This window comes from Dipodomys merriami, unplaced genomic scaffold (assembly GCF_024711535.1).
Source record: "Dipodomys merriami isolate MVZ:Mamm:240054 unplaced genomic scaffold, mDipMer1.0.p SCAF_5, whole genome shotgun sequence".
In the NCBI taxonomy this organism is placed as follows: domain Eukaryota; kingdom Metazoa; phylum Chordata; class Mammalia; order Rodentia; family Heteromyidae; genus Dipodomys; species Dipodomys merriami.
This window is the reverse complement of record NW_027206068.1, coordinates 76,128,731-76,151,631: the sequence shown is the minus strand read 5'-3', so window position 1 is coordinate 76,151,631 and position 22,901 is coordinate 76,128,731. Positions and strand designations below refer to the sequence as shown.

At 40.1% G+C, this 22,901-nt stretch overlaps 1 protein-coding gene across 11 annotated transcripts in view; it reads left to right on the top strand.

The window, feature by feature from the left end:
- Positions 1 to 22,901, top strand: part of Kmt2c (lysine methyltransferase 2C) — a 237,609-nt gene that overhangs the window by 48,270 nt on the left and 166,438 nt on the right. For all 11 annotated transcript variants that reach the window (XM_069997142.1, XM_069997141.1, XM_069997133.1 and 8 more), the window contains exon 2: positions 8,926 to 9,014. In XM_069997142.1, coding sequence (XP_069853243.1) covers positions 8,926 to 9,014 — 89 coding nt within the window. The remainder of the gene's footprint in view (positions 1 to 8,925; positions 9,015 to 22,901) is intronic.

Genomic DNA, 22,901 nt, shown 5'->3' with positions numbered 1-22,901 from the left:
ATGGTTCAAAGCCATAGCCTGAGCAAGAAAGCCTAAGAAAGCCTTATTTCCGATTAACCACCAAAAATCCAGAAGTGGAGCTGGGGATCAAGTGGTAGAGCCCTAGGCTTAAGCATAAAAAGCTCATGGACAGCACCCAGACCCTGAGTTTAAGTTCCTGGGCTGACACATACACATGCACACTTGCACTCACACATACACAAATTCTTTGTAATAAAGGAAACCAAAATGAAAGGGGTAGGGGATAGGGAAAATAAAAGAAAACCCAGTTGCAACAACTTTCATGTTTATAATTGGACCATGCAGTTCCATTAAAAAACACTGAATCAAACCTGGCATCAGTGGCTCATGCCTGCTGCAATCCTACTTACTTGGAAGCTTGAGTTAGGGACAATTGTTTGCGGGCAGCTTTGGCAGAAAAGTTTGAGAGACCCTCATTGAGCCTATAGTTGAGCAAAGTGATGTACCTCTTAGCCTAAGATATGTGGGAAGCTGACCTTGGGAAGTTTGAGATTTCTGACCTGTCTGGCAAGAAAGTGTGAGGAGACTCCATCTCCAGAGGACAGGCGACTGCTGGCAAAGATGGGATGTCTAAAGTTGCCAAGCGCCTCTGGCTTGCACATCTGATCATAGCTACTCAGGAGGCTGATATCTGAGGACCAAGATTTGAGCCAGTCTGGGCAGGAAAGTCCATGAGACTCTTAGCACAAAAGCTCAGGGGCAGCACCCAGGTCCTGAGTTCAAGTTCCATGACTGACACCAAAAATAAATAAGGTAGGCAGAGAGTGGCTCAGGGGCACATCTGGCTGGGAAGTACGACTGTCTCAAAAACAAGTGAGGACAAAAGGCAGCATAGCCCAAGTGGTAATGTGCCAACTTAGGTGCCAGGTCTTGAGTTCAAATTTCAATACCACCACTCCCCTGAACCAAAGTTGAAATATTAAAATATGTATCAGCCATTTTAATGTATAGATATAGATATATTTTGTCAGTCATGGGGCTTGAACTCTGGGCCTGGATGTTGTCCCTCAGCTCTTCATCTGAAGGCAAGTACTCTACCACTTGAGCCACAGCGCCACTTCCAGTTTTCTGGAGGTTAATTGGAGCATAAAGTGTCATAGACTTTCCTGCCCAGGTTGGCTTTGAACCATGATCCTCAGATCTCAGCCTCCTAAGTAGCTAGGATTACAGGTGTGAGCCACCGGTGCCCAGCTTTAATATGTTTTTATCTCCTTTTAAAGATGACTTCTTGCTGGGTGCTGGTGGCTCACACCTGTAATCCTAGCTACCAAGGAGGCTGAGATATGAGGATCACGGTTCAAAGCCAGCCTGGGCAGGAAAATCCATGAGACTCTTATCTCCAATTAACTGCCAGAAAACCAGAAGTGGTACTGTGGCTCAAGTGGTAGAAGGCTTGCCTTGAGCCCAGAGTTCAGGGCCCACGACCATCTCCCTCACCCCCAAAAAATAAATAAAAAGGAAAAAACATGACTTCTTGCTATGTTTCCCCACCCATTTTGCTGTTCAAGCATAGAAATTGTCCACTGACTAGAGTTTGACAAACTGGACCATTCTATTTGCGTTCAGGAAGATGAGATTGACGTGCCAGAATAGTCACATATGAGAAGCCAGTGAGGAACAATAAGGAAGACATAACTGAAATATGAAAAATTTGAAAAGGCACAATATTGATAAACTGGTCCGCTGATCAGAAAGAAAAATTCCAATGATATATACATATATATATATATATATTTGTATTTGGTATATCAATGATATGATACATTTCCCAAATATATGATAATATATGATACAGTTCCTAATCCAAGGATAGGAGAAAAATCCGAAGAGAGAAAAACAACTGAAAAGCTCTAGATAATTATAATTTCCAACCAAGAACTTGACTTCAGATTCATAAATCCCAATGTAGAAACACAAAGAACCTGAAAACATAAGATAACGTGTCTCTTTCAAAATTGGAACAACTCCACAATAAAGGCCTCGAATAATAGTAAATTTCAAACAGCAAACTCAAACAAGTAGTAATAAGTGTAATCAGTGAGATTAAAGGGGACATGTATAAGGATTGGAATAAATTCAAAGACTGAATAAAATAAGTAGCTGAATAAAAAAAAATAAGGAAGGCAATGGAAGATATGAAGAATATGATAACTATGGAGAAATCTTTTTTATTTTTTTACCTTCCCCCCCCCCCCCCCACTGTCCCCTATGGAGAAATCTTGATAGCAAATTGATTCTGGAAATGAAAATAAGATTTTAATGGAGCAAGTTGAAAATAGAGTAATAGGGGTCAAAAACAAAGAGCATTTACATCAGTCAGATAAAGACAAACAAACAAAAAAAAAATCAAACAAGACTTCTCGGTAACCATAAAAAGGCCAAACTCACAAGTACAAGAATATGAGAGATACAAGCTAAAGCCATAGAACATACATTCAGCACAACAATAGCACAAACTATCCTCAGTGTTGAGAAAGAGAAAGTCACTCTGATACTGGAGGCTTTGAGAACAACAAAACAGTTAAGATGAGAAAAGAAACATTCCTAGACATACTACAGTTAGGATAGTACACAGAACAAAGAAACTCCAGGAGAGAAGTGACAAGTCACATATAAAGCAAACCTATCAAAATAAAAGCAGATTTTTTTTCAGAACTTTTAAATGAAAGCTAGGATAACGATGCATTTCAAGCTCTGAAAGAAAACTGTCAACTTAGATTGATGTATCTACCAAAGCCTACCCTTCATAGTTGGAGGAGAAATGGAAACCTTCCATCATAAACAAAATCTAAAGGAATTCATGACCACCAGATGCCATCACTGCCAAAAATGCTTAAAAGAAGATAAAGACAACCAGGAAAATGTAGGAAAGAATGCATTCCAGTGGCAAATGGATTAGCAGATAAACATTACAAAAGAGGCAAACATCTCACAAAATAGCAAAAGTAGCAGAAAATACTATATACCTTTCAGTATTAACACTGAATGTTAGTGATCTCAGTTCTTCAATCAAAGGATATTGGGTAACAGGTTGGATTTATTTATTTATTTATTTGTCAGTCAGTTGTGGGGCCTGAACTCTGGGCTTGCGCACTGTCCCCCAGCTCTTCAGCTGTAGAACAGCACTCTACCACTTGAGGCTCAGCCCAACTTCTGGCTTTTTCTGCTTATGTGGTGCTTGGGAATGGAACCCAGAGCCTCATGCATCAAGGCAAGCACTCTACCACTGAGCCAGCACCTTCTCAGCGCCAACAGGTTGGATTTAAAAACAAGGACTGACCATTTGTTGCCTACAAGAAATAAATTTCTGTCTGGGAATGTGGCTTAGTTAGTGATCGAGTGCTTGCCTAGCTAGCATTCATGAAGCCCTGGGTTTGATTTCTCAGTACCGCATAAGCAGAAAAAGCTGGAAGTGGTGCTGTGGCTCAAGTGGTAGAGCGCTATCCGTGAGCCAAAAGAAGCTCAGGGACAGTGCCCAGGCCCTGAGTTTAAGCCCCAGTTTAAGCAAAAAAAAAAAAAAAAAAATCTTGTTTTCTATATGAAACACATCTCACGGATACAGATATTGTTTTAGAATGAATGTATAGAAAATTCTATATCCTTTTATGATAAAAGATCGGAAACTGAATTAAAGGAACTTGCTTTAACACAAGTATTTATGACAAACCTGTAGCTAACATCATATTAAAAAAGAAAAATCTGGAATTCTTTTGTTTAAAGTCAGGAGTGAGATGAAAGTGTCCACACTCCTCACTGTTACTCAGTATACTATTGAGTTTCTAGCCAGAGCAACAAGGGAATTAAAAAAAAAAAGCAGATTCAGATAGGAAGGAAGAGCTCAATTATCCCTATTTCCAGATGATATGACTTATATTTAAAGGGTGTCAAAGATAATATGAAAAAGTCCTAGTTGTGGTAGAGGTTGTAAGTAATAATAAACAGCAAATAGACAGGACGCAAAATTAATAAACAAAAACCAGTATCAATGCCAGGCACCAATGGCTCACACCTGTAACCTTAGCTCCTCAGGAGGCTTGAGATCTGAGAATTGTGGTTCAGAGCTAGCCTGGGCAGGAAAGTCTGCGAGACTCTTATCTCCAATTAACCACCAGAAAACCAGAAGTGGCTCAATGTGGTAGAGTAGTAGTCTTGAGCAAAAGAGCTCAGGGACAGAGCCCAGGCCCCATGACCACCACCACCAAGAAAAAACCCCAGTGGCTTTTCTCCATAACAGCAACAAAGGACTGGAAAACAAGTCAGGAAAAAATTCCATTCATAATAGTTTTTTTTTTGGGGGGGGGGGGGTCCGGTCGTGGGGCCTGAATTCTGGGTCTGGGCGCTGTCCCTCAGCTCTTCAGCTCAAGGCTAGCGCTCTACCACTTGAGTCACAGTGCCACTTCCAGCTTTTTTCTTTTTGATTATGTGGTGCTGAGGAATCGAACCCAGGGCCTCAGGCATGCAAGGCAAGCGCTCTACCGCTGGGAAGGTGGCTCAGTGGTAGATTCCTCAGTACCACATAAGCAAAATGAAAAAAAGCCGGAAGTGGCGCTGTGGCTCAAGTGGTATCCTTGAGATGAAGAGCTGAGGGACAAGATTTCAAATATAATAGAATATAATGTGGCACTGACACTAAAGTAGACATATACTAACGGAAATATGATCAATTCAAAGTAGAATTCAAATAGTGTAATTCCTTAGAAGACAGAGTCAGAGTTCAACAAAATGAATACCAGGAAATGGGTACTTGAAAAAAGGGTGGATAGTCAGGTCAAGGAGAAAGGTATAGATGAATAAGAAGAGGGGAAGAATGCAGTCAAGAATTCAAAATTAAGCTGGGGGCTAGGAGCTCAGGCCTGTAATCCTAGTTACTCAGGAAGCTGAGATCTGAGGATTACTGTTTGAAGCCAGTTCAGGCAGGAAAGTCCGTGAGACTTATCTCCAGTTAATCACAGAAAAAGCCTGAAGTGGAGCTATGGCTCAAGTGGTAGATTGCCAGCCTTGAGCAAAAAGAGCCCAGGGACAGTGCCCTGGCCCAGTCAAGCCCTGTGACCAGGAAAAAAAAAAAATTCAAAATTAAGAAAAGTGAGGGAAGGAATATTTGGGAGGGCTCATTGAGAATGTTGAAGGGATGACATTATTCAAGATACATTGTGGAGCCGGGCGCTGGTGGCTTACGCCTGTAATCCTAGCTACTCAGGAGGCTGAGATCTGAGGATCGCGGTTCAAAGCCAGCCCGGGCAGGAAAGACCGTGAGACTCCTATCTCCAATAAACCACCAGAAAACCGGAAGTGGCGCTGTAGCTCAAGTGGTAGAGCGCTCGCCTTGAGCTGAAGAGCTGAGGGACAGTGCCCAGGCCCAGAGTTCAAGCCCCACGACCAACCAAAAAAAAAAAAAAAAAAGATACATTGTGTTTATAAACTTTCTTTCTTTTTTTTTTTTTTTTTGGTTGGTCACAGGGCTTGAACTCTGGGCCTGGGCACTGTCCCTCAGCTCTTCAGCTCAAGGCTAGTGCTCTACCACTTGAGCCAGAGCGCCACCTCTGGTTTTCTGAGTGTTTTATTGGAGATAAGAGTCTTACAGACTTTCCCACCCAGGTGGATTCGAACTATGATCCTCAGATCTCAGCCTCCTGAGTAGCTAGGATTACAGGTGTGAATCACTGGTGCCCGGCCATAAACTGCTTTGTAAATGGCAACTTTTATACAACTAGTTAAAGATAATAAGCTATTAAAAATAAGTAAAAGAAGCTGGACACTGGGGGCTCACACCTGTAATCCTAGCTACTCAGGAGGTTGAGATCTAAGGATCATGGTTCGAAGCCAGCCAGGGCAGGAAAGTCTGTGAGACACTTTTATCTCCTATTAGCCACCAGAAAACCAGAAGTGGCGCTGTGGCTCAAAGTGGTAGCATGCTAGCCTTGAGCAGAAAAGCTCAGGGACAGTGCCCAGGCCCCGAGTTCAAGCCCCATGACCAATAAGAAAAATAATTAAAGATAAAAATAAAGCAGACATATCAACTAATAGACGATATAGAAGTAAAGCCCACACAGCTACAGCCATTTGATTTTTGACAAAGGAGCCAACAACATGCATTAGAGAAAAGATACTCTCTTTCACAAATGGTGCTAGAAAACTGGTTATCTACTTGCAGAAGACTGAAACTTGGCCTCCTACTTTGACCCTGTAATAAAAAGCCAATTCATAATTTACAACTACAGGAAAACAAAGGGAAAATTCTGGAAGATCTTAGGTATAGGTAGTTATTTTTTAAATAGCATTCCAGTTGCTCAGGAAATAAAACCATGAATTGACAAATAGGACTACATCAAATTAAAAAGCTTCTACAGAGCTGGGAATGTGGCTTAGTAGTAGAGTGCTTGCCTAGCATGCATGAAGCCTGGTGGTTCAGTTCTCAGTACCATACACACAGAAAAGCCAGAAGTGGTGCTGTGGCTCTAATAGTAGAGTGCTAGCCTTGAGCAGAAGAAGTTCAAGGACAGTGCCCAGGCCCTGGCCTGAGTTCAAGCCAGAACTACTCTCCCCCCAAAAAAGCAGCTACACTTCAAAGGAAACACCTGCTAGAATGAAGAGACAACCCATAGAATGGGGGGAAAAATCTTATCAGCTATTCAACAGATAAAGGATTAATATCCAGAGCATACCAGAGCATACAAGAACTCAAAACATTAGACAGCAAGAGAGTAATCCAAGTAATTTATTACTGGTAATCATAGTATGTGGTAAATTAATTGGGCAGTTTTCAGAAGCAGAACAAATGGATAATAAATATACAGTCAACATCCTTTTCCATAAAGTAAATACAGATCATAGACTATTTTATGTCACCTTAATCCGAATGGCAATCATCAAGGAAACAACAAGGAACCCTGTCCTGTACTGCTGGTTAGAATGTAAACGAATATAATCATTATGGAAATCAGTCTCAAAGTTCACCAAAACCTTAAAGGAGACATGCTTACAATTCTGCCTTACCATACTGAGTGTATATCTTAAGGAGTGTAAATCAGCATTCAAGGAGGAGGTGCTTGTGCATCTAGCATTGTTCACAGTGGCCAAGCAGTGAAATTAGCTTATATGTCCAAAAACTTGGATATAATAAAAATTTGTTCTGTTACACCATATGGAGTATGATTCAATTGCAAAGAAGAATGTAGTTACGTAATTTGCATGAAAAGGAACTAGAAATCATGCTAAGTCAAGCTCAAGCCAAATATGTGGAATGTAGACCTATAATGGTAATGGTACATACATGTAAAAGGTGAGCTGTGGGGTAGAAGTGAAGGGGAGGCAGAAAGGACAGGATACAAACAGGGAGAGAAGAGGATTGAAGGACAATACACTCTCTCTCTCTCTCTCTCTCTCTCTCTCTCTCTCTCTCTCTCTCTCTCTCTCTACCTATAAAGAAACCCACTAAACACTTTGAAAAAGGTGTAGGGGAAGATATTGGAAGAGTAAGGGAATATAACTCGTTCAAAGCATAGTCTGTGCATCAATGGTATTATTGCAATGAAACTTCCTTGTGTTATTTATGTAAGTTAACAAAAAATTTATATTTGTAATTATGAAAAATCATAAAGGAGAATGATATTAAATATCTCCTTAATTTTTTATTTTCTCTCCTTACTGTAACAGATCATTTGAAGAATTTCTAGTTACTACCTCCTTTAGTCTATGCTGATCTATATGTTTCTAAATAAATAGATTCTTTAAAAAATTCTTTAGCTGGGGCTGGGAAGGTGGTTCAGTGGTAGAGCGCTAGCCTTGAGCTGAAGAGCTGAGGGACAGCGCCCAAGCCCAGAGTTCAGGCCCCACGACCGGAGCCAAAAAAAAAAATTCTTTAGCTGGGTGCTGGTGGCTCACCCCTTTAATCTTAGCTACTCAGGAGGCTGAGATCTGAGGATTATGGTTCAAAGCCAGCCCAGGCAGGAAAGTCTCTGAGACTCTTACCTCCAGTTAATCACAGAAAAAGCTGGAAGTGGAGCTGTGGCTCAAGCAGTAGAGCGCTATCCTGGACTGTGCTTGGGTCCTGAGTAAACACTGAGGACTGGCACACACAACAAAAATGCTTTAGTCAGATCTTACATATTTTTTCTGGTCCTCCCTTCCTCCCTCCCTCTTAACCTCCCTGTTCTTCCATTTTTTTCCTCCTTTTCTCTACCCCTCTCTCTCTTCCCTCTCCTTTCCTCTCTATCCCTCATTTAGGAGTATGTAAAGAAATTTAAGGCATTAGTTCAGTTGTTGTTTTTTTTTAATTGGCATTAGTTCAGAGAATCTCACCATGACTTACCTTTGTTTTACATTCGTGAAGTGTTTAAGCATTAAATTTTGTTACACTTGAAACATGACACTATTAGATAATGCTTAATTAAAAAAATTTTTTGGGGGGCAGTGTGTATCCTAATCACTTACGTGACCTTTTAATAGATGTTTCTGTCTGGGCATCATTTTCAATATCATTAGATGAAGTGTACTCTGGCTTGTGGATCTGGTGAAGAACTTACTTAAAAGCCACTATTGTAGTTAGATGAAGCCACGGGAAGTTAGCAGGAATGGGGGCAAAATCAGAATAATGAATTCTTCAATATGTGAATATGATGACATAAAAACATTAATTTGTGTCTGTTTCATTTAGACTATAAATAAAGTGTTGAGGTAAAGGAAGAAAATGACTATAAATCTGATGTACTATTTGATATGGTAAAATGCTGGAAGATGCCTTCAAATGGTGTGTCACAAGGAGTGGATATGTAAGACTTACATGTCTGTGTACTCAGCAGGCAGTAGAGATGTCAGTTAAGATCATCCTGGGCTATATAGTAAAACTCAGTTGTGCAGAACAAAGTATTTAACATTTAACTATATGCATTTGTATTTTTGCTGTAGGCCTCGAAGTAGAGGAAAAACTACAGTGGAAGATGAGGACAGCATGGATGGGCTGGAGGCGACAGAAACAGAAACTATCGTGGAAACAGGTATCAAACAAAAAATTTCCAAAATAGCATATTATTTTTGTTTGTCTGTGTACTGCACTTTGCAATGTAGTAGTTTAGCATTTGTCCATATACTAAAGTTTAAATCTTTCTTCTGCCTAATATATTAGTCTAATGACAAAGTGAAAATTGAGTTCTCTGTTTCTCATTTTTTCCTTGAGCCTTCATTTAGTAAGAATTGCTTTTACTATCTGTTTTATCAAAGCAAAATTAAAATTTGAAGTATTAGTATGTCCAGGAGTTAATGGCTGTCAGTAACCCATGCCTATGATCCTAGTTACTCAGGAGGTTGAGATCTTAGGATCTTGGTTCCAAGCCAGCTTAGGCAGGAAAGTCCCTGAGATTCTTACTCTAATAAACCACTTAAAAACCTGGAAGTGGAGCTGTGTATGGCTCATATGGTAAGAGCCCTATCCTCAAGCAAAAATGCTCAGGGATAGTGCGTAGGCTCTGAGTTCAAGAACCTGGAGACAGACAGACAGACAGACAGACAGACAGACACACACACACACACACACACACACACACACACACACACACACACAAAACAGCTTATGCTATACTTTTGGATTTTGAATCGTCAAGTATTTGTTTAAAACTTGTTTGGTTAATATGTATATGATGGAAAATACATTTATTTAGCAAACGCTATTATAGGATGCTGGGTTAAACAGTTTCCTGTCAGCTGGACTTCTAAATTGCCTTATGCATGTTAGTGTATATTGTGCATCTGCAAAAGAGGGTATGTCATTCAAAGAATCTTACAGAATTTGTAGACTAGTGTTGTAATAAGTTGCCAGTGGGATTATCATATTGGAGGATTTGTGTATGAGAAAGTCTGGTAATATTTCAACAGTTGGGTAGAATTTGGACAGTATTAGGCTTTTCCTCTGAAGTTGACAGATGTCTTGATGCTTATAGAATGTCATCCAATTTGTTTTTAGAGAAAAGTTAAAAGTACTTTATCTTTTGGAATCACAGTTTTCCAGAGAATACTTTATGGTCATCACATGTGTGTAGCCTTCCAGTGTCATCTTCCTACCTAATAAGGTGTACATAAGGTAGGAAGATGACACGAAGCTTTGGAGTACAAATTCTGTAAATTTGTCATATTTAAACTTGAATCCGTGTTCCATTAGTTTTTATTTATTTAAAATTACTTAGTTTAAAAGTTTTAGCAAAGGTTTATATCAGGATTAGAACAGGGAGAAATAGAGAAGAATATTTCTTGCTTCCCATGCAGGTATAGAAGTTAAATTCTCTATTAATTTTTTTATAGTATATTTTTCTATATCATATATTAGACAAAAACTTTGTTTTTGGTTGGTTGTGGGGCTTGAACTCTGGGCTTGGGCGCTGTCCCTCAGCTCTTCAGCTCAAGGCAAGTGCTCTAACCACTTGAACCACAGCACCACTTCCAGTTTTCTGGTGCTTAATTGTAGATAAAAGTGTCATGGACTTTACTGCCTGGGCTCGCTTTGAACCGCGATCCTCAGATCTCAGATTCCTGAGTAGCTAGGATTGCAGGTGTGAGCCACCTGTGCCTGGCTTAGACAAAAGTCTTTTAAAGCTTTTAATGACATTTCCAACATGATGAGAATGTCCTCTGACCTCTTCTGCTCTACTTTCTTTCCTATCATTTAACAGATATGGCAGAATTTTCCCAGTTTATTTGTTGTGCACCCTCCATAGTACAATGTTAGTATCACCGGATGATTGGGCTTCTTCACTGTCCCCCAGTTTCTAGAGTACTTAGACACATAGCAGCCTTTTGGTTCATAACTGAACAATATCACATTTTTAGGTTTTTCGTTATGTAGATTTTTTAAAGTGTCTACTGTCCTTGGAACATCATCACAAAACTGAATTTCAGATTTTTTTCACATACGTAATAAGCCTCATAAATGGATTTTCTTATGTTGTCTCTATAAGACAACATATATTTGTGTGTGTGTGTGTGTGTGTGCGCGCGCACGTGTGCGCGTACACGTGTGCACACACAGGATTTTTGTGTGTGTGTGTGTGTGTGTCTGTCGTGGGGCTTGAACTCGGCTTGGGCACTGTCCCTGCACTCTTCAGCTCAAGGCGAGCGCTCTACTGCTTGAGCCACAGCGCCACTTCCGGTTTTCTAGTGGTTTATTGGAGATAAGAGTCTCATGGACTTACTTTCTTGCCCGGGCTGGCTTTGAATCGCGATCCTCAGATCTCAGCCTCCTGAGTAGCTAGGATTACAGGCGTGAGCCACCGGCGCCCGGCTCACACAGGATTTTTATAGTGAAGTAAGGTCCAGTATATTAGTCATTGCTCTGTCTTTGTCTTAAAATATATTTTTTCACCATCTAGTTTTTAATAAGTACGAAGAGCAAAGAGAATACTGAGGAAAAGGAGGAAGAACCATGGTTAAAACTAGTTAAGCCTGGTACTGGCGACTCACACCTGTAATCCTAGCTACTCAGGAGACTGAGACCTGAGGATTGCAGTTTGAAGTTAGCCTGGGCAGGAAAGTCCATGAGAACTCTTGTCTCCAGTTAACCACCAGAAAACCAGAAGTGAAGCTGTGGCTCCAAGTGGTAGAGCTCCAGTCTTGAGCAAAAAAAGCTCAAGGACAGTGTTCCAGGCCCTGAGTTCAAGGCTCACGACCAACAAAAAAAATCCAAACAAACAAAAAGCTCAACAGTTGACAAATAAGTACAAATAGAGAAGAGTTCTATATGGTTTTAGTCAAATTTAAAAGTAAACTCATTTGTTGCAAGATCTTAACCTCTTCTTGTTGTTTATAGGTTACTGTAAATCTGCTCTTGACACACTCATTTAATGTGTACAATATCAGAGTATTAAAATGAGCAGCCTCAATGGTGGTTTAGGAGGGCTTATTGGGGCAATAGAACTATAGACTGTGAGATATCAGTTTATTTTTTTAACATTTTTTATTATTATCTTTAAGTAGTTGTGCAAAGAAGTTCCCATTCTACAAAACAGTATATGAGTATAAGGTGTGAGACACCAGTATATTAATACTTGCAGTAAGAAAATCTTGTCTGTCTTTTGGTGTGATAACTTACTAGTCTCTGTCAATTTCTGTGTGAATAAAACCAACTTGAATGAAGTACTAGTTACTTGAAGGAAAGTGAAATTCCATTTTTCTTCAAGAACCACACAATCAGATCTTTGCAAACTGGTTTTACTTAATTATAATTAATTATTATCCAGTTAATTATAATTCAAATTTATTTTCAAGTGTTATCATAGTTCTACTAGTGGGAACCTCTTGTCAGTCTCTTCCTTCTGAGTCCTCTTAAATTAACACCTCAAAATTTTGCTGAGCTTGTTGCCCTTTAGAAACAGCATTTTTCCAAGCTTATCTTTAATTTTTCCTGCCAGTAGGAAATCAGGCACTCTTCTATGTACCACTGGTTCTTTTAGTGGAAAATAGTATTAGAGACAAAAATTTAGGCTGTGGGTATACATTTCGTATTGCTTCTGGTGAGAATTATTTATTAATCCACTTTAATGAAACACTAATAATTCAGTAGGGTAACTGTACAATATTGAATATGAGTTCATAATGGTACTTCCACATCACCTGTAACACTTTATCATAGGTGTTATTATTTAAAAAATTGTTATTATAAAGGTGATATACAGAAGGAGTATAGTTTTGCTAGTCAGATAATGAGTTCTTTTTCTTTTTCTTTTTTGTTGGTTGTGAGCTTAAACTCAGAGCCTGAGTTCTGTCCCTGAGTTCTTTCACTTAAGGTTCAGCTCTACTGGATTTTGGGTGGTTAGTTGGAGCCAAGAGTCTCATATACTTTCTTGCATGGGGGGTTGGCTTTAACCGCAGTTCTCAGATCTCAGCCTCATGAGTAACTAGGATTACAGATGTGAGCCACCAGTGCCTGGCTGAATACATTTCTTTTTTGGACAGTGTCACCTCTTCTCTCACTCTTTCCTATAGGCATTATTTTAAAATTTATATTCATTAGTGCTGTTTATTATTTCATCTTTTAATGGACATATAGTAAGTCTACATATATATTTATTGAATTCAATATGACATTGTAATCTATGCACACTGTTTGGTAAGATCAGGGTAACTGACATATCTACCACCTCACATATATGCCCATTTAAACTCTCATCAATTATTTTGAAATATTTAATTATTTGTTGTTAACTATAGTTAGCCTATTTTGTTCTAGTGCATTAGGAGTTATTTGACCTCCTGTTATCTACCTGCATCCTTGTAACTATTATCTATCCTTTCTCCATTCCATTCTCGTGTGTGTGTGTGTGTGTGTGTGTGTGTGTGTGTGTGTGTGTGTGTGTGTGTGTGTGTGTGTGTGTGTGTGTGTGTGTGTGTGTGTGTGTGTGTGTGTGTGTGTGTGTGTGTGTGTGTGTGTGTGTGTTGGGCAGGGCCTAGTCACTATCCCTTAGTTTCCTTTTGCTCCAGGTTAGTGCTCTATCATTTGAGCCACAGCTCCCCTTCTAGCTGTTTGCTGGCTAATTGGAAAATAAGTCTTTGTTGCCTTTGGTCCTGTGTGCATCATGGAATGAGTGTGTCAGAGGAGGCTGGGAAGCAAAAGGGAGGAAGGGGCTGTGTCTGGTTACCCGCTGCAAGGGCATGCCACTAATAACCTAACTTCTCACTAGGCAGACCTCACCACTTCCTAACAGTGAGCATAGGCTTGGACCAAACCTTTAACACATGAACTTTTGAGGGGACATTCCAGATCCACACTGTAGTATCATACTACCTTAGATTATTTTCTGGTCTGCTTATGTTCACTTTTACATAAGGACCATTGGTTCTTATTTTGTGGTGATTTTTAACTCACAGATAAGATGGGAGTCTTCTTCCTCTAATAAGATATATAAATTGTTCTTCAAAAGTTTTTCATATATACATCAGTATCAATATCAATATATATACATATCACTTTAATTCAGTTACTTTTTGGTCCATTAATGATTTAATGAATGGTTATATGCATGATTTTAAAGTATGTATGTTTGTCTTAACACCCTGTGTATTTCTTCATTTTCAAGAAAGAAATTTCAATGATCAGGGCTGGGAATATGGCTTAGTGGTAGAGTGCTTGCCTAGAATGCATGAAGCTCTGGGTTCGATTCCTCAGTACCACACACACAGAAAAAGCCAGAAGTGGCACTGTAGCTCTAGTGGTAGAGTGCTAGCCTTGAGCATAAGAAGCTCAGGTACAGTGCCCGGCCCTGAATTTAAGCCCCAGGATTAGCAAAAAAAGAAAAGAAAAGAAATTCAATGATCATCACAGTCTCAAACCATTATACAGTTGGAGTGCAACTATTAATTGAGACCAGATTATAGTAGTATATGTAGCTTAGAGATTTGAATTCCCTCCCTCCCTCCCTCCCTCCCTCCCTCCCTCCCTCCCTCCCTCCCTCCCTCCCTCCCTCCCTCCCTCCCTCCCTCCCTTCCTTCCCCTTCCCACCATGTTTGCTATGGAAGTTTAGAATTGACATTTCTTTTTTGCATGATCAGTTTTTTATTATGGTACTTCTCCCACTAATTTTTAGTGTGTTTTATATCTAGTTATGGTAGCATAGTGTTGCTATCTGCCAGAAAGTTCAGGCACTCTCCCTTGGTTGCCTGGTAAGATTAGTTTGCTGGCCTCTGGAGGACCATGTGGTGAATGGTGGATTGGAACCCAGGGTCATGTGTGGACTGGAGCAAAGCCCTCCTGGGCACTATTCATGTCATGGCTGATACCAGTGTTTGAATTAGTACTTTGAAATTTTGGATCCTAGAGTGAGGAGATGTTAGAAGCATATTTATAAAAAATTGATCTTTGTTTCTCAATTAAGTTACTGTTTGCTACATAGCCAGTCAACCCCTAAAATAATGGCCTAAAACAAACATACTCATGGTTTTTATTGGACAGCAGTTCAGAACAAGCTTGGCTGTGCAGTTCTGCTCTTCAGACATCACCAAAGATCACTTGTTGCTGCTCAGTGGATACCTGCCTTGGTCTAGATGAACCAAAATGCTTACATTGTTAGATTTTGGGAGAGGGGGATAGGGCTGGGTGTAGGGTGGTGGTGCTAAGGTATGTACTAAGGGCTCTGCACTCTGGTGCTATAGTATTTACCCCAGGCCTTTTTAAAAGCTGTTTTTCAGATGCCCTGCCCCTGTGGCTGACTATAGTCCTTTTTGCCTAAACTTTTCAACCATTCTGGGCTTGCTTTTTGAATTAGGGTCTTGACACTCATCTTCATGTTTAACTACTAAGTCCTTTATTTTATTTGCCAGTCCTGCGGCTTGAACTCAGGGCCTGGGCACTTTTTCTGAGCTTCTTTGTTGCTCAAGGCTAGCACTCTACCACTTGAGCCACAGCATCATTTCCAGCTTTTCCTGAAGATGTGGTAGTGAGGAATCGAACCCAGGGCTTCATGCATGCTAGGCAAGCACTCTACTACTGAGCCACCTTCCTGGCCCCTACTATAGTAATTTATTTATTATTATTTTTTTTTTTTTGGTCGGTCGTGGGGCCTGAACTCTGGGCCTGGGCGCTGTCCCTCAGCTCTTCAGCTCAAGGCGAGCGCTCTACCACTTGAGCTACAGCGCCACTTCCGGTTTTCTGGTGGTTTATTGGAGATAGGAGTCTCACGGTCTTTCCTGCCCGGGCTGGCTTTGAACCGCGATCCTCAGATCTCAGCCTCCTGAGTAGCTAGGATTACAGGCGTGAGCCACCAGCGCCCGGCTTAGTAATTTATTTGGATATACATAGGCCAATCATAACCTTTATCTTCTTCTTCTGCTTTTGTAGCTGGGCTGACAAGTATATACCACCATACTTACCTTTACTAGTTGAAGTGGAGTCTTGCTAAGTTTTTGTTCAGGCTGACTTCAAATCATTGTCCACCTGTCTCTGTGCCCCAAGTTGCTAGAATTACAGACATGAGCCACCATTCTTTGCCTCAATGCTTTTTTTTTTAAAGTCCTCAGTAAAGTGTCAGAGTGATCATTATAAATATAAATTACTACATGATAAAGGTATATGTTTAAAATTTTTGGTTTCTTTTAATTGCAATATTCAACTGGAAAATTATATAGGAAAATGAAAGGAACTAAAACATCTGAAGAACAGTGGACTTAAACATTGTTTTAATTTTACTTTTGATAAATATTGAGCTTTTTTTTTTGGTGGTGGTACTGAGCTTTGGTCTTAGTAGTGTTTCTTGTTTGCTAAGCATGCATTCTACGCTTGAGCTATACCACTGGCCTTTGTTTTTTACTCTTGTTACTTTTGATACAAGCTCCGTTTGTTTGCCCAGACTACCTTGGTATGCTAAGTAAATAGCTAGCCTCTTATTTTCAGTTTCTGCTGTAGCTGGGATTTTTCTGTTGAGATGGAGTCTTTGAACTTTGCTACTAATCCCCAATGCAGGCTTTTTCCTAAGCCTTTTGTGCTGAAAAAAAAAAAAAAAAATCCTAGCCAGGCACCAGTGGCTCACACCTATAATCCTAGCTACTCAGGAGGCTGAGATCTGAGGATTGCGGTTCAAAGCCAGCCCAGGCAGGAACATCTGTGAGCCTCTTATCTCTAATTAACCACTCAAAAATGGGAAGCAGTGCTTTGGCTCAAAGTGGTAGAGTGCTAGTTTTGAGTAGAAGAGCTCAGGGATAGCACCCTGCCCTGAATTTAACCCCCATGAACAACTCTTCCCCCCCAAAAAAAAACCACATAAAAAACTTTAATAGTAATACGTATTTTTAGTAACATATTACTATGGTTAACTAGAAAGAGCTCATGTCACCTGTAAACATGTTAACTTAAATCAGCGTTTCAGTTTGTACATTCACTTTTACTGGTTTACATGTTCTGTGAAAGTGAGGACTATGTTCATATTTTTAGTGTTGGTTATTTAGGGAGTTCAGTGAGTAAGGAAAGGTTGAATAACCAGTTTGTAATGAGGAGCTAGTGATTTGGCTTTCCAACACAGATGTAGTGGATTTCTCAATGAGACATATCATACACCTTGGACAATGGGTCACAATGCAGCTTTCCACCTCTGCTGTTTGAAAGAAGGAAGGCATGGTTGGAAAGCATGTGATTATTTAATGTTTCAGGTATATTTTCTTCTGTAGTTTTCATGTGAAGAAAGTATGAAAAGTATTGCATTCTGTTGGGGTGAAGTAATGATATTAGTTTCTTAGCACAGAGCCAGGGAACACTAAGAACATGTCCTTTCTATTCCTGTTACTCTCAGGAGGTAGATGAGGTGGGCAAGAACATAACAACAGTGTGTGTTGATAATCAGAGTACTAGCCACATGGGTACTCTAGACTCAGTGCTTTTCATGCTTTATCTGTTTTTGATCCTAAAAGTATGATGTCACCTACTGTAGGTATATTGTCTGTCTTTCGAGAGCAGACTGAAGTCAAAATGAGGTTAAGTCACCTGCCAGGTCCCCTTGAGAACCCATGACTAAGCTAAGATGTGAAGAGTACCATTAAATCTCAGAACTTAGACTTTTTTTTCCCCAGCCTTAGCTTTATATCAACAGCCAACTTTTGGTTTAAACTTTGTTTATTTTCTTTGATTTTTAAATTTTTTATTGTTTTTGTTTTTTAAATTCTTTTTTCTTTATTATTATTTTTGTTGTTTTTTGGTTTAAACTTTTTTTTTTTTTTTTTGCTGGGAGTGTGGGGGAGGATCGATTGTGGGGTTTGACCTCTGGGTCTGGGTGCTGTCCCTCAGCTCTTCAGCTCACTGCTAGTGCTCTACCTCTTGAGCCACAGCACCACTTCCAATTTTCTGGTGGTTTATTAGAGATAAGAGTCTCCTGGCCTTTCCTGCTCAGGCTGGCTTCAGGCTGGGAAGGTGGCTCAGTGGTAGAGCACTTGCCTTGCATGCCTGAGGCCCTGGGTTCCATTCCTCAGCACCACATAAGAAAAAAGAAAAAAGCCGGAAGTGGCGCTGTGGCTCAAGTGGTAGAGTGCTAGCCTTGAGCTGAAGAGCTGAGGGACAGCGCCCAGGCCCAGAGTTCAGGCCCCACGACCGGAACCCCCCCCCCCCCCCAAAAAAAAAAAAAAAAAAAAAGAACTGTGATCCTCAGATCTCAGCCTCCTGAGTAGCTAGGATTATAGGCATGAGCCACTGGCGTCTGGCTGTTTTTTGGTTTAACCTTTTTATAGAGCTGCTTAGTTAGTAAGGGTCTGTGCATAGACAGTTTTCACCTTTAAGAATTGTTTCTTAAATAAAGGGAGGGATAGAATAAAAATACGTAAGTCAGAGGTTAGAACCACTTTATATCCTTGAAAGGTTTTCTTGTCACTCAGTGATATTGTTTTTGAAATGAACAAATGCTGCTTTTAAATTCTCTTAGGATCTTCCTTGCCATGGTTAGGTTCTTCAGTAGTAAGTTACCACTGCACTTGTGCCACCTAGTGGCTGGAGATGATCCACGGGTAGAACTAAGAGTGGGTGGTGCACTTCCACCCACGGTCCCACCCCCAGGGTTGTGGCAGCCTCCACTTTTCTGACTTCAGAGCATTTCGTGATAACGAATAATTGTTTATATTTAGGTTAAGTTTTAAGTATGGGGGAAGATACCCTGGGTAATTTATACACAAAACAAAAACTGCACTGAAGAATTTCAGATGCGAAACGTGTCAGTTCCAGTTTCCACTGGTGTTGGCTGCAGGCAATTTGAACAAGGAGTGTCCATGAAAGCCAGACATTTCACTAAGTGGCTGAGGAGCTGAGCCTGGACTATTTTTCTTGGGTGAAGGGTCTTTTTCTAGACGCAGGATTAGCTGTTGCTTCTATCTGCATATTTAGCTCGGATCTGTAGATGACTGATAGCATAGGTTATCACAAGTCCTTCCTCCAGAGCACCTCTGCATGACATCTCCATCCCTGGGTGACATCATTTTCAGCTACCTCAGTCTTTATCACGTTTTTCTGCCAAAGTGTGACTGTGTTTTGAAGACTAAGGCTAGGAGAAGAGGGAGAGACATAAGCACTAGCCTATTTATCCAGTAAGGTCTAACTTGTTGATCAAATTGTCGGGATTTAAAGATAGCTTCTATTATTATCTATAGTTTAGTATACTTAAAGGTAGCTTTTATTTTTTCTTTTGTGTGTTATGGGAACTGCTGTCTCTTAGGAAGAAGTACAAGATTTTTTTTCTTACTAGTTTAAGGAATAAAAATGTAGTCATGGGTATAGGTAGAAACTTTCTGAAAAGAGTCCCAGGGCATAACAAATAAGGGCGAGACTTGACAAGTAGGATTACATCAAAATAAAAAGCTTCTGTACACCTAAGGACATCGTTACTAAACTAGAAAGACAGCAGGCTGGGAGGAAATCTTTACCAGCAATACATCAGACAAAGGCCTAATATCCAAAATATATGTGGAGCTCAAGAAACAAACCCCTCCCAAAGCTAATAAACCAATCACTAAATGGGCAAAGGAGCTAAGGAGAGACTTCTCAGAAGAAGTAAGAATGGCAAAGAAACATGAGGAAATGTTCCTCTCACTGGCCATCAAGGGGAAATGCAAATCAAAACATCCCTGTGATACAACCTCACAATCTTAGAATGGCCAACATTGTGAATTCTAACAACAAGAAATGCTGGCAGGGATGTGGGGACAAAAGAATCCTATTGCATGTTGGTGAAAATGTAAACTAGTATAGTCTCTCTGGATAGCAGTCTGGAGGTTCCTCAAAAAATTAAACATAGACCTCTCCTACAACCCAGCCATAGGGCATCTACGCAGAGCATCACAAGCCAGGATACCACAAAGAACCTGCACATCCATGTTCATTGCCACACTAATTACAATAGTCAAGATATGGGAATAACCCAGATGTCCTATAATAGATGAGGGGATCCGAAAAATATGGTACCTATACACAATGGAATTTTATATAGCCATTAGGAAGAATAATATTATGTCATTTGCAGGGAAATGGATGGATCTGGAACAAATCATGTTAAGTGAGGCATGTCAAGTCCAGAGAGACAAACAACACTTTCTCTTATTTGTGGAAGTTAGATCTTAAACACAGTGGAATATGATAAATTACACAGGATTCTAGACACTCACACATAGTGAAACCAAAAGAGGATACTCGGGAAAAACACAGGCACAATGCCTCTGTGCCTCTTTATATAGCATTACAAATATATCTCAAAACAAACGCCAAGATATGGAAACAAAAGGTCTCTTTTTGTTGTTTCTGTTTCCTTTCTACATGGTTCATTTGTGTGTCTGTTTTTTTTGGGGGGGGGAGGGAGCGGGTAGGGCAGATCTTGAGGGGAAAAAGGAAAAAGTACAGCAGTGATCCTCACTTGACACTGTTGAAAGTGAACTAGACAGCTCATGGGTGGAGATGAGAGGGAGATACTGGAAGACAGGGAAGGAATAATGCTGTACAAAAGGAAATGTGCTGATTACCTGACACGTAACTGTAGTCTCTCTGTATATCACCTTTGTAATAGTAATGAGGTAAATTTTTTAAAACACAGTTAATAAACATAGATCCAGCTAAACATCATTAAGCACCACATGATCTTTCTTTGCAAGACCCAGTAACTACAGATTTCTCCCAGACTATATGGCCAAGAAGCTGCAGAAACCTCTCTCCATCTTCAGGACTACTGTCCCAATTCAGAAGGATGAGGTAAATCACATAGCTCACCCAATGCAGTAACACACGCTATCATACTGAATCCATCTCAGGAAAATGCCTTCTCAAGTGTGCTTCTGATCATAGAATATTTATCCAAATGAACTCCAGGAAATGGCACCAAGTGTTTTTTCCCTTGTTTTTATTTTCTTTTTCCTTTTTCTTGTTTGTTCATTGTCTTTGGGAGGGCAAGGGGTCACAGAAATGGAGGGAAAAGGGTGAACAAATGCAGCAATGGTACTCATTAGACACTATGTTCAGAATGAACTGTACAACTTGTCAGTAAGGATGGGAGGGAAAAACTGAGAAAAGAGAGCAAGGGAAGGGTGACATTGTCAAAAAGAATTGTAGTCATTACCTGGCTTATGTAACTGTAACCCCTCTGCACATCAACTTTATAATAGCAATACATTTTTTTTTTTTTTTTTTGGGTCCAGTCGTGGGGCCTGAACTCTGGGCCTGGGCACTGTCCCTCAGCTCTTCAGCTCAAGGCTAGCATTCTACCTCTTGAGTCACAGTGCCACTTCCAGCTTTTTTCTTTTTGCTTATGTGGTGCTGAGGAATCGAACCCAGGGCCTCGAGCATGCAAGGCAAGCACTCTACCACTGAGCCACCTTCCCAGCCCAGCAATAAAAAGTTTTAAAAAGTAAAAGTACAAGCTAGAAATAAAACCAAAGTTCATCAATCTTTGTTTCTTTAACAGAGCTAGGTTAGGAACATGAGTACAACTAGTATCATTAGTAGTGGAAAAAGTAGAACAGGATGGACTCTCAAAGCCAGCTTTGCCACAATCCTGGAATCCAAAGTGGTTTGAACTCCCATTTTTTTTTTAGTAAATAAGTAGTAAGTAAAATCAATCAAATAAAATGATAATTGGATTTTTTCAAATTAGGAAACCTCACTTTTTAATGTAGATTAAATACAGAAGTAAGCTAGGCTTCAGTGGCTCATACCTGTAATCCTAGCTACTGAGGAGGCTGAAATTTGAGGATCAAGATCAAGGTTCAAAACTAGCTCAGGCAGGAAAGGCCATGAAACTCATTATTACCAACAAACCATTAGCAAACCAGAAGTGGCATTGTGGCTCAGGGTAGAGCACTAGCTTTGAGCAGAAAAAGCTCATGGAGAGTGCCCAGTTCCTGAGTTCAAGCACCATGACACTCCCTCCCCCCCCACCCCAAAAAAAAACCCAAAAACCAAAAAACAAACATCTGATTGTAAAAGATTATGTTCCTGAAAAACAACTAACCTACCATTAATGTGTTTACCATTGCCATTTCTTTCTGTCTCTGTGTAGAGAGACAGAAATAAACACTCTCATTCTTTGTTTCTCCTTAGTTTTAACTGTTAGCACTTTCTAAAAATCATTAGAAGTACTAGGTATTTTCCTTCTCTTGCTGAGTTGGGGCAGGAGGCACATAAAAGGTACCAGCTCGTACTATTTTATAGTTTTCCAGAAGAAAAGTTTGCTTAGGCATTGTAAGTGGTAGGCAGCAGCATCACTGCAGGGAGCAGCTTGGGATGAACAGAGGTGTGTATCAGAAGTGTCTCACGGAATGTAATGGTGTTCCCAGCAGTGAATCCCTCTTGGCTTTCTGTCTGTAAGTGCCTGAGGCCCCAATCAGGTTTTTTTTTAAATTTTTTGATTGTTATTATAAGGCTGATGTACAGAAGTGTTACTTACATAAATCAGGTAAAGAGTACAATTCTTTTTGAACAATGTCACCCCTTCCCTCCCTCTCTCCCAGTTTTTCCCTCCCCTCCCCACTCACAAGTTGTATAGTTTAACAGTGTCTAGCGAGTGACCATGGCTGCATTTGCTCACTTTTTGTCCTTCCATTTCTGTGCATCCTTACCCTCCCCTCCCAAAGGCATATAAATGAACATATAGAACAAAGAGGAAAGAAAGCAAAAAACAGCAAAAATGAAGAAAACCTCCAGTTTGCATTTCCTGGAGTTCATTTTGATAAATTCTATTTTGTATGATCACATGCACATCGGCATTGTACCTTTCTGTTCCTTTCCTAGGAGTATTCCTTTGGTCTCACTGTGTGTGTGAATGTTTAGGCCCCATTCTTAATCCCTTTCCTCTCTCGTCTACTTGTTATTCCTTAGTGTTAAAAACAGCACAAAAAATATATTCCCACATATGTTCTGGGCTTCTCTAAGTAGAAATAAATTGTTTCTACAA